The sequence below is a fragment of the Hippopotamus amphibius genome, chromosome 16 (assembly GCF_030028045.1).
Source record: "Hippopotamus amphibius kiboko isolate mHipAmp2 chromosome 16, mHipAmp2.hap2, whole genome shotgun sequence".
Taxonomy (NCBI): Eukaryota; Metazoa; Chordata; class Mammalia; order Artiodactyla; family Hippopotamidae; genus Hippopotamus; species Hippopotamus amphibius.
In genome coordinates, this window is record NC_080201.1 from 17,734,788 (window position 1) to 17,752,766 (window position 17,979).

At 39.0% G+C, this 17,979-nt stretch overlaps 1 protein-coding gene across 1 annotated transcript in view; it reads right to left on the minus strand.

The window, feature by feature from the left end:
• The window catches only part of TANGO6 (transport and golgi organization 6 homolog), a 172,143-nt gene that overhangs the window by 128,604 nt on the left and 25,560 nt on the right, over window positions 1-17,979 (minus strand). Inside the window, exons 6-7 of the mRNA XM_057711664.1 lie at window positions 16,143-16,305; window positions 13,953-14,035 (exon numbers count right to left, since the gene is read on the minus strand). Coding sequence (XP_057567647.1) covers window positions 13,953-14,035; window positions 16,143-16,305 — 246 coding nt within the window. The remainder of the gene's footprint in view (window positions 1-13,952; window positions 14,036-16,142; window positions 16,306-17,979) is intronic.

Below are 17,979 nucleotides of genomic sequence, written 5' to 3' on the forward strand. Positions count from 1 at the left end.
GCTTCCCTGGTGGCGCAGTGGTTACAAATCCACCTGCTAATACAGGGGCCACGGGTTTGAGCCCTGGTCCGGGAAGATCCCACATGCCGCAGAGCAACTAAGCCCGAGCACCACAACTACTGGGCCTACGCGCCTAGAGCCCGTGCTCCACAACAAGAGAAGCCACTGCAATGAGAAGACTGTACACCGCAACAAAGAGCAGCCCCTGCTCTCCGCAACTACAGAAAGCCCATGTGCAGCAATGAAGACCCAACACAGCAAATAAATAAATAAATAAATAAATTTATTTTTTTAAAAAATCCAGTTCTTTTATCTACCTTATGGGTTGCTCAGCATCCTAATGACCAGATTGCATTTTATAGAGGAAAGACAGGTAGTGATACTTACTAAATTGACCCAGCTTAAGTTCTACCTCTTCCATAGGCCTGCTATATTATTTTACTCTTCAACTGTTCATTCATTCATTCATTCATTCTCTAACTCAAATATTCATTAAGCATCTAATCACCATTAATGACTTTTCTCCTATAAATTACAAAAGCATTTTAGAGCTTTAACATATAATCAATCCTTGAACATATAGTTATCTCTGACCGCTTTAGCCTAGAATGCCAAAGTCAAGTTCCCTACTTCAGCACTTGTAACAGTAGATGATTAAGTTGTATTACCCAAATTTTTGGTGAATAAGCAGTTGAAACACAGTAGTATACAATTTAAAGGAACCCCACTGTTATTGCTTTTATAAAGCAAACAATAACTACCATTCATTGCATGTCCACTCAAGAATGAACCAGGTAGGGCTTCCTAGGTGGCGCAGTGGTTGAGAATCCGCCTGCCAAAGCAGGGGACACGGGTTCGATCCCTGCTCCAGGAAGATCCCACATGCCGCAGAGCAACTAAGCCCGTGTGCCACAACTATTGAGCCTGGGCTTTAGAGCCCGTGAGCCACAACTATTGAGCCCATGTGCTGCAACTACTGAAGCCCACACGCCTAGAGCCCGTGCTCCGCAACAAGAGAAGCCACGGCAATGAGAAGCCCACACACCACAATGAAGAGTAGCCCCCACTCACGACAACTAAAAAGAAAGCCCGCACACAGCACCAACACAGCCAATAAAATAAATAAATAAATTTATAAAAAAAAAAAAGAATGAACCAGGTATTCAGCTAAACATTTAACATACCATCAATTCTCACAAGTCTTGCAAGATAAGTATTTTATTTTCATTCTAAAACTGGAAAACTGGGACTTCCCTGCTGGTCCTGCAGGTAAGACTCCGTGTTTCCAATGCAGGGGGTCTGGGTTCAATCCCTGGCTGGGAAACTAGATCCCTCAGGCATGCCACAACTAAGATCCTGCATGTCACAACTAAGAACCAACACAGCCAAAATAAATAAAAATATTTTAAAAAATAATAAAAGTAAAAACTAAAACTGGAAAACTGAGGCTCAGAGAAGCAAAGTTAGTTGAGTAAAGGTAGACTCAGTAAATGGCAGGGCCTGGATGAACCCAGGTCTGTCTGACATAAAACCCACACACAATCCATAGAGATGGAAATCAGACCAGCAATTGCTGGGGTTGAAGGGAGGAGGGATGGGGCCTGAATGCTTAATGGGTATGGGGTTTCCACTTGGGATGATTAAAAAGTTCTGGAACTACACAATGGTGATGATGACTGTGCAACACTGGGAATGCCATTGAATTATACACTTTAACATGGTTAAAATGTTAATTTTATGTTATGTACATTTTACCACAATGTAAAAAAGGGCAAAGCATGTACCCCATGGCCTTCCAATACTAACCTCCTCCGGTACATAGCGATATTTTTATTTCTTCAATCCCTAACCCATACCAACTTTATCCCTGCTGTAGCCCCTCAGAATCAGTGGATCCCAGCTTGTCAGGCTATTAACGACCCTATTCCTGCGACCTCTGCAAAGTAGGGCTGAGGGTCCCAGTGGCACCATGGACAGCGCTTCTGCACAGCCTCCTCTTCCTCCTCCTGAGTCTAACACAGCCCCTTCCTACCAAGTCTTCTGGTAGATCTCCAGGGTCACAGTGTAGCCAATGACAACCCCCTCCTTCTAATCTCTTGCCTCACACTAAACCCGCATGCAGGTTAACAGTTTGGTCTGCACCTGACATCTAACATTACCCACTACTGATTACGCTCAAAGTGGAATCGGGTCACTTTTCCCTTAATGTGGATACCCCACATCACTGACTTGCATCTGGAGTTTAGTGACCCATAAAGGGACACTGGGGACTTCCCTGGTGGTCCTGTGGGTAAGACTCTGCTCTCCCAATGCAGCGGGCCTGGGTTCGCTCCCTGGTTGGGGAACTAGATCCCGCACGCATGCCGCAACTAAAAGTCCGCATGCTGCAACTAAGGAACCCACATGGCACAACAAAGATCTCACGTGCCACAACGAAGACCCAGTGCAGCCTAAATAAATGAGTATTTAAAAAACAAATTAATTAATTAAAACAATACAGAGACATGGGAGGCTGGACTGATTCAGTCATTGCTGCACTGTGATCTCTTGCTGCCAGCGCTGACAAGTACCAAATGCCCTAGAAAAAAAGAATCCTTCCAATGAAGTCACACCACACAGGGAAAAAACTGTTGGGGCCAGTTCCTCCCAGTCTCCTGCACACTGGGCTGGTGACAGTACCGACTGGAGACGCAATGAAGGCACAATAGGTAAGTCGTTCCTCCCCCACTGAGGGGAGGGCCCAACTGCCTCGCTCTGTGCCTAACACCCAACTGTGGAATTTCCTTGGACTGTGCTTCTGTGTCAGGGGTCTTCCCTGCTCATAGGAGGCAAAGTGGGGTAGAGATTCAAGTTCTGAAACACAATATAATACTTGATATATTATTGCTGCCTGTGAGAAAGATGTTCCATGTTATTTGGAAGTTTCCCTTGTTTAGCAGTGTAACTGTTGGGTACGTTTCACACAGAGTTATTTGTAAATACTTCCATCGACCAGTTGAGAGACCTAACACAAATCAGTTGATTTCTCCAAGTCTTAGTTTCCTTATCTGGAAAGTAAAGAGATTGGATTAATCAAGCTTTGAAACTCTTTCCTACCTAATCCAGCATTCTTTGACTTGACTGCCAGCTTGCTCATGGTCTTCTATGCTTTCCTGGTACCTCAGCCATTAAGAGGTAAGACAAGTTGAAACAAATGAACTGTCCCTTCCCACACCAAAATTTCTGAAACGATGAATCTCTAACTTGACCAATATGTACCAAATTTCTAACCTTCCTCACATGCTCTCTGTTCCATCAGTTCTGAAGTTAATGTTCTAAAGACGAAATCCTGTGTAGCTGAAAGGTTTTCTGGTACCTCTAGGTTACTTGAGGTATCGGTATGACTAGGGATCACCAAATAAAATACCAAGAGATGGGAAAGCTGAGGCAGGGAAGGGACAGACAGACTCCCAAGGTATTTTTTTAATTCTTTGGTGTGGAAAAGACTCTCTGAGAGTAGGTAAAATGGTGCTTTGAAGAAAAGTGGAATTTCTATAACTACCTGTGGCTTTTCCAGTATAAATGTGTAGGACCGGGCTGAGGGGCAAAATAAGAGGCCAATACAGATCTAGGAAGACCAAAATGGCTCAGAAAAGATTAGACAAGGAGACAGATGGGTACCGATGACCCCACTGGCAGCCTAGGGATTTCCTTGTTCCTTTCTGGGGATTTCCACATTCATTTATGAATGCATCTTGGCTTTCTATTACAGATCCAGCCCGGAGAAGAGGCGTCTGTGGTTAAGCCTCATAACCCTTCATTTAAACTTAGAGGACTGCTGCTCTAACGAGTAAGAAAGGCATGTTTCTGGGTACTCTTCACTATAAATCACACTCTACTGTAACTCTTTGTTTGCATGACTGGGAGTTTCTTGAAGGTAATGTCTGGCTCTTAGTCATTTCTATATTTGAAAACCGAGCAGAATGGCATTCAGTAGGTACTCGGTACATTTTTTGGTGACTGAATCAAAGAATGAATGAACAAAGCAGATTAACTTCTGTTTACTTTCTCAAAAGTTCTATTTTTGTGGGGAAGTTACAATGCCCTCTCTATTTTCATTTGTTCTTTAAAACAAAAATGCTGTAGCTAGAAGCTATCAATCAATGCAAATGAACTGAAAAGAATCATAGAACTTCAGCCATGGAAGGCAGAGTAGACGGAATAGAAGGTTTGATTTTATTATATTGGCTTGTTCATCATCTATCTTCAATGTCTGGAGGACTCAGTTTCTCTGGAAAGATTGACTGGAAATTTGAATTTAAGAAGAAAGGGAAAACTCAAAAGAATCAAAATGGTCAAAAGTACTAAGAATAAATATGTGTTTCTGTTTCTAAGCAAAACAAAAATGTGCTCATTTCATAGACTTCCACCACATTGTCAAACACATCCCTTAGGAACACTGCAGAGCAGCTGAACAAGCACGGGGAAGCCAGCAATCAGGAAACAGGGGTGTGAGCTTTGTTTCTGCCACCTATGTTGGTCGCCCAAATCCACATATTAAGTGAACGAACAGGGATAAGACATTTAAACCTCTCTAGGTCCCACTTTCCTCATGTATAACATAAGAGTTAAGCTTTTAGCATAAGGACTGATTAAGATAATTCATGTTAAAATATTTTGTAAAATATACAGCCATGTGCAAATGTTAAATTTATTCCTAAATATTTTATTCTTGTTGATGTTACTGTAAGTGGAACAGTTTTAATTTATGGCCTTATCTTCTGCAGGGATGTACGTGTATGGAAATACAAATATGATGAGCCTATTCAGAATCAAGCCGACAAAATCCTAACACTGAAATTCAGTACAGGCTGGAACTTGATTTTACCCCCGTTAAAGATTAAACTAGTAAAATGCTGTCTTCTAAAATATCACAGTGATCCTTCGGATAGCAGTGTTCCAAAACTTCTAAAGCACCTACTGAGTTTAATCAAGACTTATGAGAAGCAAAAGAACCAGGCAAGTTATTTAATACAGTATTTCGTACTATGCGTGCTTTCAGAGCATAATGCATAATATAATATAATATAGTCTTTTTAAAAAAGAGTCTACCTGAACCAAAAAGGAACTGACAGTTTTTTGAGCACCTTTTAAATAATGCAATGAGCCTACCGAAAGTTACCTTATTCATCCACCCAGCACATCAAGTGCCAATTTTTTTTTAATTTTCTCTCGTTTCTTTTTATTTATTTACTTATTTGTTTGTTTGTCTGTTTATTGGCTGTGTTGTGTCTTCATTGCTGCGTGTGGATTTTCTGAGGTTGCAGGGAGCAGGGGTTACTCTTCACTGCATGGGCAGGCTTCTTACTGCGGTAGTTACTCTTGCTGTGGAGCACGGGCTCTAGGTGCGTGGGCTTCAGTAGTTGTGGCATGTGGGCTCAGTAGTTGTGGCTCACAGGCTCTAGAGCACAGGCTCAGTAGTTGTGGCACATGGGCTTAGTTGCTCTGCGGCATGTGGGATCTTCCCAGACCAGGGCTAGAACCCGTATCCCCTGCATTGCTAGGCAGATTCTCAACCACTGCACCACCAGGGAAGCCCTCCAGTGCCAAATTTAAGTCACCTAAAGTCACATGGATAGTCAACCCTGGAGCCAAATTCCAATCTAGGTCCATCTGACTCAAAAAGCCAGGTGCTTTTCACCACACTATACCACAGAATCTGAACTGCAGCATTTAGAAAATCTGATGCTTGAATCTCCCACATCCTTGAAGGATGCTTTTTAGTCCTTTGCTTGTTATTCAAGGTCACAATTCAACAGGAGATGGAAACATCCAGAAAGAATGATTGCCTTTAGGGAGGGTCCACAGGTGAGAGGGAGACTAACTTTTCACTATAGAGCCTCTGGCACTTATTAAATTTGTACCATGTGCAAATATTATCTTTTCCAAACAAAGAAAGAGAGTGAAAGAGAGAGAGAGAGAAGGAAATATCGGTCCCAGGACCAGCTCTGCCACTCACTAGTAAGATTTGGGAGAAGTCACTTCACAATCTTTTGGATTTTGTTTCCTCTACTGTAAAATGAGGGATTAATTTGTCAAAACCCAAAGAATGTACCACATCAAAGGTGAACCTTAATGTAAACGATGGACTTACGGTGATATTGACATGTCAGTATAGGTTCATCAACCGTGACAAATACACCATCCGGTGCGGGATGTTGACAGTGGGAGAGGCTGTACACATGTGGGGGCAGAGAATACCTGGGAACTCTCTGTACTTTCCACTCAATTTTTCTGTGAACCTAAAACTGCTCTAAAAAATAAAGTCTATTAAAAAAAATGAAAGATTATACTAAATTATTTCTAAAGTTCCTTCCAGCTCTAAGATTGTATTATTCTAGTTTACTCTACACAAATAATTAAAAATTCAGAAGGAGGAGTCAACTGGTCAATCTGACAGAGAAACTTTAATTAGAAATCCAATAAGATTAGATGGGGAAAAAAAAGATTTGGATAATTAAAGTCAAGATTTCCTAAACCTGGAAACAGAGAGATAAAATGGAAATGAGAATGTAGAAAATAAACTAATTAGGTAACTTCTAGCCTTTCCTATTCTAAAATTTCTTCTGCCTTTAGGGATCTCGGGCAGCTACTGTGAGGAATACTAAAAGGCAACATCCCTCTACCCGCAGTATCGGATTCTGGCCAGGTCTCTTAAGAGCAAGAAAACGTCCAAATCAGAAAGAATTGGAATTCTTTTACCCTGCCCTACCCAGAACCAATCTCTTTGCAACCTGGGCCTCTCTACACCTCTGCAGGCAAAGAAAAAAACATGAATCCCTCTCACATCAGGGAGGACAAAAGAATACAAACATTCTAGAGATTTCCCCGACACACAGAGGCAGAAGGAGACAGAATGGGAAGCCACTGGACTAAAAGCTATTTGAGTGGCATATGTCCTTTTTGGCTTAAATAATTTTACCAAAAATAAGGTACACACATAGAAATGATGAGAATTATTTATGCAGATGAAGTACAAGTGGCTATGCCAAGTTTTTATTTCGCTTTGACCAGCACCTGTACATATAACTGTACTACTGAGAACTTTCCGCCTGGCCCACCAGAGCCACACTGCTCCACCCCCTGCTGTATGTGAAGGATGCAAGTGCAAAAGGCCTTCCCTTGTCATTGTTCCTGCCACAAAATTTTCATTCAGAGAGCTAAGAGTTTATTCCTTAACTACCAAAATGTATTCATATTTTAACAATTTTGGAAGGAAATATTTCTAAAATGAATTATATGCAATCCCTGCATTCTTAAACAAAGTACACTGAACACACCAGCCCCAACATACTTTGCTTTTCAACTGATTATGCCCTTTGGGGGTATTTCTTCTATCTCCTTTCTTGGTCCTCTCTGCTCTTGTCATTGTGCCTTAGTTAGTCTAACTAACTTCTAATTTGCTACTTCTAATTCTGCTATGGTCTTAAAAATCAGATAACCACTGATCAGGACTGTGTACAAAGCAAAGATGAAGCTGACTCTGAGACTGAGGACAGCCAGATAGACAGCTGTCATTAACACAGGTGACCTGGGACATTAACTTGGAAATGTCAAGTCAAGCACCAAGATAAAACAGACTTAAAACTCCAAAGTAAGACACCAGACAATGATGAGATCAAGACTATAAAAACTCCTCATTCAGAAAGCAGGTAGAGAAGATCAAAGGTGTGGAGACTGAGAGGAGACTGATGAGGAGGATTTCTTTAGAGAAAGCTGTTGGTGAGAGTGAGTCCCAGCCCATAACCCACCAATGATAAAAAGACAACCCAATTTAAAAATGGGCAAAGGTTCTTAATAGAAATTTCTCCAAGGAAGACACGCAAATAGCCAATAAGCACATGACAGGCTGTTCAACATCATCAGCCATTAGGGAAACATAAATCAAAGCCAGAATGAGACACTATTGTACTTTACTCCCACTACGAAGGCTGTTTCTAAAAAAAGCATGATAACAAGCATTGGCCATAATCTGGATAAACTGGAATTCTCGTAGATTGCTGGTGGGACTGTAGAATGGAGCGGCCACTTTAGAAAATGATCTGGCAGTACCTCAAACGGTTAAACATAGAGTTATTATACGATCCAGCAATTCCATTCCTAAGTATACAGCCAAGAGAAATGACAGCATACATACACCCAAAAACCTGTACATGAATGTCCACAGCAACATGTTCATAACAGACAAAATGTGGAAACAACACAAATTTCCACCAGCTGATAAACAGGTAACAAAATGTGGTATAACCACACAACGGAACACTATCTGGCATTAAAAGGTATGAAGTACTCCTTCATGATATAATATGGATGAATCTTAAAAACAATGAAGAGCCAACTACAAAAGACCATATATTATATCACTTCATTTATATAAAATGTCCAGAATAGGCAAGTCTATAGAGACAGAAAGTAGATTAGTGGTTGCCTAGGGCTGGGGGCAACGTGGGGAGAATGGAAGCTAACAGCTAATAGGTACAGAGTCCTTTTAGGTGGGATAAAAATATTCTAAAATTAGACTGAAGTGATGGTTGAACAACACTGTGAATATATCAAAAACACTGAACTGGGCTTCCCTGGTAGCACAGTGGTTAAGAATCTGCCTGCCAATGCAGGGGACACGGGTTCGATCCCTGGTCCAGGAAGATCCTACATGCCACAGAGCAACTAAGCCCATGCACCACAACTACTTAGCCTGTGCTCTAGAGCCCGCGAGCCACAACTAATGAGCCCAAGTGCCACAACTACTGCAGCTCGCGTACCTAGGGCCTGTGCTCCACAACAAGAGAAGCCACGGCAATGAGAAGCCCACACACCGCAGCGAAGAGTACTCCCTGTTCGCCACAACCAGAGAAAGCCCATGCACAACAACAAAGACCCAATGCAGCCAATAAATTAAAAAAATAAAATACATTAAAACACACACACACACACACACACACACACACACACACACACACACACACACAAACTGAACTGAGCACCTAAATGGGTGAATCGTGTGGTATGTGAGTTCCGGCTCAATAAATCTGTTAAAAAGGAAAGCAAAGGCGTAGGGGGGTGGGGGGTGGGGGTGGGGAGAGAGAACCAGAGCTGGAAGTGTTCCCAAAGGCCTCTCTAAAATTAAAACACCCTCTTGTACCCCCTTGTTACTGAGTGAGTTGCTGGACCAATTCAATCATCCCAGATGTTTTCCTTATTTCCTGCCTTTGAGCTGTACTCTATAATTTAGTATTAGCAGAAAGTTAATAAAGACAACATACTCTTTGTTGCTAAATTTTACACAGTGTTTACCACTTTCCTCCAACATACACATTTCCTCTGTTTTCCCTCTGCAGCTGAGCTGCCAAAACCTTGTAGAGAGAATAATTACCCTTCTGCACCCCTTCCTGCTTTCAAGGCAGTCCCAGTCCTTGTGCATAATCAAGTGTCTACAGCAAACTAATGTTTTGCTTGTCTCTCCAGGAGGTTAATTCACTAAACTGTTCACTGAACTGTGAGAGTTTTTCCCGCCTTATTGGGGGGGGGGGGGGGGTAGAATAGGAGACATGGCAAGATGTTTTGCTTTCTTTTTCTCCTAAAAACAATTTATTGACTTCTACTGAACACTCTGAGGGATTTGTACCAAAGTTTACTTAAAATTAGTCCTACCCCTGCCACCACTTTCAAGTCTGGCTCTTCCACACACTGGCTATGTTACACAGCTATTTACAATAGCACATTCCACATCTGGCTACTGTACAATTTTCATCGTGATTTCTTTGATGGAAAATGACTGAAGATAATCTTTCTAAAAGTTATTTGGGCCTTATTCTCTAATTCAGAATGTTTGCTTTCTAGACTGCTCTGTATAATTTCTTGTCTTCATATTATCTGAAAAGTCCTTGCCTACCAACAGGTAGAACAGGATATAAGAACTTTCTTTTCACAAGACTCTAAATGAGGCATTAAAAAGTAAAAATAGCATTATAGCCACTAAGTCATCATGTCTTGTTTTATCTATAAACAACTTAATTCTATACTTGTGTGCCAGGTCAACATTGTAAAGGGTATACTCTGGTATTTTTAACAGCAAAATTAAATAAAAGAGTAGTGAACACCTAAGTTTAGTAAAAACTGAGTATTACAGAGAATGATTCTGAATTTTTAAGCAGCATGCGTTTATATCTACAAACTTATTCGTATCATACATAAAGCTTAAACCAAACCAAAACAAAAGCATCTGCCTTCTTATCTGAAAGAACATGATTTACACAGGGTTGGGGGGGAGGGCAAAGGAGAAGCTGGGATGAAGTGAGAGAGTAGCTTGGACATATATACACCACCAAATGTAAACTAGATAGCTCGTGGGAAGTTCCTGCATAACATAAGGAGATAAACTCGATGATGGGTGATGACTTAGAGGGCCAGGATAGAGAGGGAGGGAGGGAGTCTCGGGAGGGTGGGGATATGTGTGTAAATACAGCTGATTCACTTTGGTGTACCTCAAAAATTGGCACAGCAGTGTAAAGCAATTATATTCCAATAAAGAGCTTTAAAAAAAAAAGATTTACTTTACACCCTCACATACTGCTGGGGGCAATGTAAAATGGTGCAGCCACTTTGGAAAATGATCTGATGGTACCTCAAATGTTTAAACAGAGTTACCATATGATCCAGCAATTCCACGCCCTGGTATATACCCAGGAGAAATGAAAACACATGTACGTGAGTAACTTGTACACGACAGTCTATAGCAGCATTATTCATAATAGCCAAAATGTAGAAACAACCCAAATATCCATCATATGGTGACTGTATAAACCAAATACCTACAACAGAATACTCTTCAGCAATAAAAAGGAGCGAAGTACTGCTTCATGCTACAACAGAGATGAACCTCTAAAGCATCACGTTAGGTGAAAGAAGCTAATCACAAAAGACTACATATTGTATGATTCCAGTTATACGCAATGTTCAGAACAGGCTAATCTATAGAGATAGAAAGTAGATTAGTGGCTGCCTAGGGCTGGGAAGTGGGGAGTGGTGTGGGTTTCTTTCAGGCTAATGAAATGTCCTAAAATTAACTGATGACAGCTGCACAAATCTGTGAACATACTAAAAAGCCATTGATTTGCACACTGTAAAAGGGTAAATGTACACTACAGTATATAAAATATATCTTATAAAGTTGTCTAAAAAAAGATTTACTCTACATCCAAACGTCCATCAACTGATGACAAATAAACAAAATATCATATATATCCATAAAATGAAATATTACTTACAATAAAAAGGACAAAATATTGATACATGCAACAACCTAGGTGAACATGATGCTCAGAGGGATAAGCCAGTCACAGAAGAACACATACTGCATGACTCCCTCACATAAAACATCCACAAGAGGCAAATCCACAGAGATACATAGCAGACCAGCAGTTGCTTGGGGATTAGGGGTGGGAATGAGGAGTGACTATAAACAGGCACGAGGGAGCTTTCTGGGGTGATGGAAATGCTCTGAAAGTGTATTGCGGTGATAGCGTCACAACTCTGTAAATTTACTGAAAAATCCCTGAATCATATACTTAAAACATTACTTTTTGATCTATAAAGCATACTTCAATAAGCCTGTTTTATAAAAAAAAAAAGATTTATTCTAAAACTATTTTAAAGAGGCAAATAACTCAATTATAAAAATGGGTAAAATATATGAACCAGCAAGTTAAAGAAGAGAAAATATGAATGAACCAAAAGACAAAAAAGAAGTTCAACCACACCAGTAATAACAGAACTAACTGCTAACTAAAACCTCAATGCACCTAAGACACAGACAAAACTCCCTGGAAACAGCTCCTATATCTATCAAGAGAAGAATAAGCAAATAAATGGTGATATAGTCACAAAATGGAATCATACCTGGCAGTGGAAATGAGTGGATTAAAGTTAGATATATTACAATGCCAGTCAAATAAAATTTCAAATCATGCACAATACTAAAAACAGCTTAAGGAATAATAAATACAAATTCAGGGTAGTGGTTCCCCAAGCAGGGGTGAACAAGGGAAGTGTGATCAGGGAAGGGTTGATGGAGGATTTCAACTGAATTGGTAACGTGTAATTTTTTAAGCTGAGTGGTAGGTTTATTCTTCATAATTGCTGGTTTGTTTGAACCATTTCATAACAAACTAAATTTTAAAAAGTTACTCTAAAATGTTTAATTTACCGACACAGAAAAGAAATAAGAAATGTGGAATAAAATTTTTTTAATTATTGAAATATAATTCACATGCTATTAAAATGCACTCTCTTAAAATGGACAATTTGGTGGTCTTTAGTATATTCACACAATTGTACAACCATCACCACTACCTAATTCCAGAACATTTTCCTTACCTCAGAAAGAAACCCAGTTCCCACTATCAGCCACTCCCAAGTCCCCAGCCCCAGCCCCTAGCAACCACTCATCTACTTTCTGTGTCCATGAATTTGCCTATTCTGAACATTTCATTTAAATGGAATCATATAATGGGTGGTTTGTGTCTAGCTTCTTTAAAAATTAAAAACATAATTAAAAAGTATTCATCTATGTTGAAATATGTATCCTTTTTATGGATGAAAAATGTTCCATTCTATGGAACTCTATTCCTTTTTATGGATGAAAAATGTTCCATTCTATGAATATATCACCTTCGTTAATCCATTCGTCAGTTGACAGACATCTCAGTTGTTTCCCCATTTTGGCTATTATGAGTAATGATGCTATGAACATTTGTGTACAGGTTTTTTTTTTAATTAATTAATTTTATTTATTTTTGGCTGTGTTAGGTCTTCATTACTACACATGGGCTCTCTCCAGTTGCGAAGAGCAGGGGCCACTCCCCTCTGTGGTGCACAGGCCTCTCAAGGCGGTGGCCTCTCCCACTGCGGAGCATGGGCTCCAGGCACACAGGCCTCAGCAGTTGTAGCACTCGGGCTCAGTAGATGTGGCTCTCAGGCTCTAGAGCACAGGCTTGGTAGTTGTGGCACACAGGCTTAGTTGCTCTGTGGCATATGGGATCTTCCTGGCCCAGGGATCGAACCCCTGTCCCCTGCATTGGCAGGCGGATTCCCAACCAGGAAGTCCTGGGTACAGGTTTTGCATGAACATGTTTTCGCTTCTCTTGGTTATATAACTAAGAGTAGAAATGTTGGGTCATATGATAACTCCATGTTTAACTTTTTAAGGAACTGCCAAACTATAATCCCAAAGTGGCTGTACCTTTTCACATGAAATATAATTCTGAAAGTTGTTCACTCTTGTAAATGTTTTTAATAGTGAAATACTATTATAAATGTATTGAAATAAACTTCAAAGAAGAATATTTACCCCAATGCCATCTGGGGCTAACACAATGGATTTCATTTTTGCCTTAAAATGTGTATTTCATATGTAAGATTACAATCATAGAGAACATATAATTTACATAAAAATATTGTCATTTTCAGTATATATTTAGGAAGTCATTTCCGTGGTTCATTTATTCAAACTTACTTCTTTATGATGATGATTCTATAAAAAATTGTAAAGTAGATTCAATATTATCATACACTTTTAGGAAGCCTATGGTATTTCAAATGCCTTTGTCAATTTCTTCAACAGACATGCTTTCATCAGCAGCATGTACCACTTAGAGAATCTGATCTGTTTAAGATTCAGAGTAAAAAAAAAAGAAAAAGATTCAGAGTAAATGATGAAATTGACAGAGTTTCAAAATGTATCAGTTTTTTCACTAACAGCTTATAATTTCCAGTTTTCAAGGTAAAAAGATTTTGACAGTTTGGAATTTAAGATTAGTCATTCCAATTTTTAAGTACTAGTTTAAAAGGCAAAATTATTTTAAAAGACTGAGTACAAACATTTACTAAAAACATTAGTGACTCCAATTACCAACCTTATATACATCCTCAATACATCTACTAAGTTCTTCTTCTGTCACCAAAATGGTCCCTGGCACCGTGTCACTCTCCGGAATCTCTAAAGAACCAAAACCAAAATTACCACACTCAGCACCTCATTGAATAGAAGAAACTGGGCCTAAGGGAAAAAGTTTTGCTAGAAAGTTCAGGAAGTAACAGCTAAAATTACAAAATCAACATGGTTACAATATAGCACCATTCAAATACAATATTTCATAGAATCTTTCATTGATTATAAACATGCATTGTTATTTTATGTATTGCTAAGAAAGAAAAAAAAAAAAAAACACTGCCAAGTAACCTATGAAACATCACTTAGAATTTTAATTTTAAATTAATGCATGAAAAGTTGGAGATTAAATTAAATGAAAATGGCAGAACCAATGGCTGTGTCCGAGTGACTGGTACATAGGTGTTCATTATACTAGTCTCTGTACGTGTGTTTGAAAATTTCCCTATAAGATGTTTTAAAACAGTTTTTTTTCAAAAGTGTTAAGAGAACTCAGATGTATCTTACACAGTTTTGTTATATATCATTCTTTTTTTGGGGGGAGGGCCTCTCCGTACAGCATGCAAGGTTCTAGCTCCCTGACCAGGGGTGGAACTCATGCCCCCTTGCAGTGGAAGCACGGAGCCCTCCCCACTGGAACGCTGGGGAACTCCCTATTGTTCTTGATATAAGCTACATAACTGGAATAAATGGGACAAGGAATTCAAACTTCACATTAAGTGTCTGACTCTTCTGAAACATTTCAACACCATGACCAGTATCTATGTTTTGCCATCATATACTGTCCTCTGTAGCACACAGTGCAGTGATGTGATATCCCTAAGAGTCTTCCACTTTACTATCACCTTCATGATTTTCTTCTAAGCCACTGACATCTATTCTACAAGTTTTAGCACTCATTTGCAGGCGCAGGTAATCCCACAACTGCTATCTGGCCAGCAACGATTGTGAGATGCATCTAGATATCAGGGTTGCTAAAATGTGAAAAAGATTTCCAAAATAGAAGTTTTTTTTAATGTGAAAAAAAGTGCATCTTGGAGTTGATAAAATATGATCATTCATCATAATTGCCACATAGTCCAAAAATGTGATGCAACATGAAAAACAAAATAAGAAAGCTTATACTTTAGATTGTTTTTCCAGTGGCAACAATGCGGTATATATACAATAAGATCGACTATTCTTACCCAATCCCTTTTGTTATCAACAGATTGTATATGCAAAACATGTAGCTGGTGGTACAGATGTAACCTAACACATAAGAATGCCTGGTAAATAGATGTCCAATAAATATTCTTTGAATAAATGAACAAGGCCCAGGACAAAATAACTGACCCACAACTGCACTGAATCTAGGCCTGCCAAGCATAGTGCTCTAGACCGGAAGTTAAACTTGAACACACATCAGTGGATACTAACCCACAGTATGAAGGACTGTTGGGAGACAGAATATTCACACTGTCTCATACGTCTATTGTCCCATAGATTATTACTATTAATTATAAAGGGAGGAAGGTATTGCTACCACCTTAATCAAATAACAAAATTTAACATCACTAATAATGGAATAAACTGACAACATGTGTCCCTAATCTGATGGACTGAAAAAAAAATCATAATATGTAGTATTCCTGCCAAAATGTTAACCTGGATTATAATCATGAGGAAAAAATTAGACAATTACAAATTGAAGAGCATTCTATAACCTGGGCTTCGAAAGTGTCACAGTGAAAGACTATTAGGGATCTATTCCACATTAAAGAAAACTAAAAAGACATAACAAGTAAATGCAATGAAATTTTTAAAAAACAGCTATAAAGGAAATTCTTGGGACAAATAAGAGATTTAAATTAAGTCCATATATTAGATGATGTCTGCAACTAACTCTCAAATGCTTCAGAAGAAAATATGTATGTGTGTAGGAAGAGAGAAGGAGAAAGTAAACATGCCAAAATGTTGACTATGAGAAGTGTACAGGGGTGGGACGATGCATTCTTCTTAGAACTTTTACGAAGTGGATTTTTCAAAATAAAAAGCTGGGGAGAAAAAAGTAAAACCAAAGACACTGAACAACCACAGACTTGAGTCATTTAAATCCAAAACATGGAAGAAGGTCCTTTAGAGGGACACCCAACCACCAGACTTCCTCCTTTACCTGCTGTATTTAAACATCGATGAAGAGGAGCTAACACTGGCTGAAGTAAGTACTTTGCTGCCAGTTGTGGCTGTTCTCTCGACATAGTTATAAAGGTAGTGGTGGCAACTCTCTGAAATTGACGTGCTGTCAATTTATCTTGAAAGTGAAATAAATCCAAAATCTAAAAGAAAAATTACATGAAGTAAATACCAGGCTCTTTGCAAGAAGCATTATACTAACTAAGAAGAGAACACATTACTTTCTTTATGCCAAAAAATAAGTTCACTGCAATAACACTTTTTTTTTTAACAATCCAGTGTCAAAGGGTATGAGAATCGAAGGAGCTGTTTTTAATTAAACAATTTTATCAGATTTATAAAATACATGCTCATCGCAGAAAATCTGGAGAATAAATTTTAAAAAGAAAATTAAATCTTCCCAAATTACTATAAACATTTTTGGTATATCTTTTCCAACATGTTTCCTGTATAATTCTTTTTTTCTTCTTTCCAGTTGAGGCCATACTTAATATTCAGTTTTGTGTATTGCTGAAACCTTCTCATATTGTTATAAATTCTTCAAAAATATTATTTCCAGATATTCAGTTTCCCCCCCCAAATTTTGCTATGATAAATAGCAATTACAGGGTCAATGCATATAAATATATTCAGAATCTGAAGAGCCTGTCAGGTCTGGACAAGAGTCTACTTTATTCTCAAAAATAAACATTGATCTCTCAGGCTTGGGTCTAAGCACCCTACAGAAAAGCACATTCTGTTCCTGCTTTAAAACCAACTCTTGTACTTTTTGTAGACAGGAGAATCTTTGGTTCAAAAACTGTATGTGACCTCTGACACTGCCAAATAGAGACTCAGTAAGACTAAGACTAAAACCTATGATTTTCTTAAGTGCCAAAACTGTAGCTGCTAGTTTTGGAAAATGTTTACTCATCGTTGCAAATGATAACTTTATACTGTAAGATAACTGATACTTAATATTTTCCAACATAAGATTCTGCACTGTGATATTTGTTCCCATGCATGCCTACCCGTAAGAACCCTGAAGACCAGCATAACGACTGAATGACTTTCTTCACACTGTACTGCAAAAGGCATATCTTACATCTAAATGCATGGGGAGTGCTGACTAAGAACACTCCTTCCACATTTCACCTATCAGATTAACAAAGAAAAGTTTTGTAACACACTGCCCAGGCAAAGGTGTGGGAAAACAGATACATAAATAATATCAGTCACAAATTTAAATACATATACCCTTTGAACCAGTAATCTCAATTCTAAGAATTTTCCCTATGATAATACTTGCACATAGGCAAGATTTATAGATATTAACTGTAACATAGTTTGTAACAACAAAAGAATGGAAACAACTTAAATGTCCATTCACAGGAAGCTGGTTAAACAAATTATGGTACATAATATCATAAAATACCACGTACCCAGCTCAATATGGAATGATCTCCAAGATACATTGTTAAGCACAAAAAAGCAAAACTGAAAAACAGTGTTGTAGCATGTTATCATTTGGATAAAAATTAGAATATATACACACATACATACACATATAATTGTATACACACAATACACAGACTATCTCTGCAAAATAAATAAGAAATTGGGGGACTTCCCTGGTGGCGCAGTGGTTAAGAATCCACCTGCCAATGCAGGGGACGTGGGTTGGAACCCTGGTCTGGGAAGATCCCAGATGCCACGGAGCAACCAAGTCCGCATGCCACAACTACTGAAGCCTGGGTGCCCTAGAGCACGTGTGCCGTAACTACTGAGCCCACGTGCCGCAACTACTGAAGTCTGCAGCCTCAGAGCCTGCGCTCTGC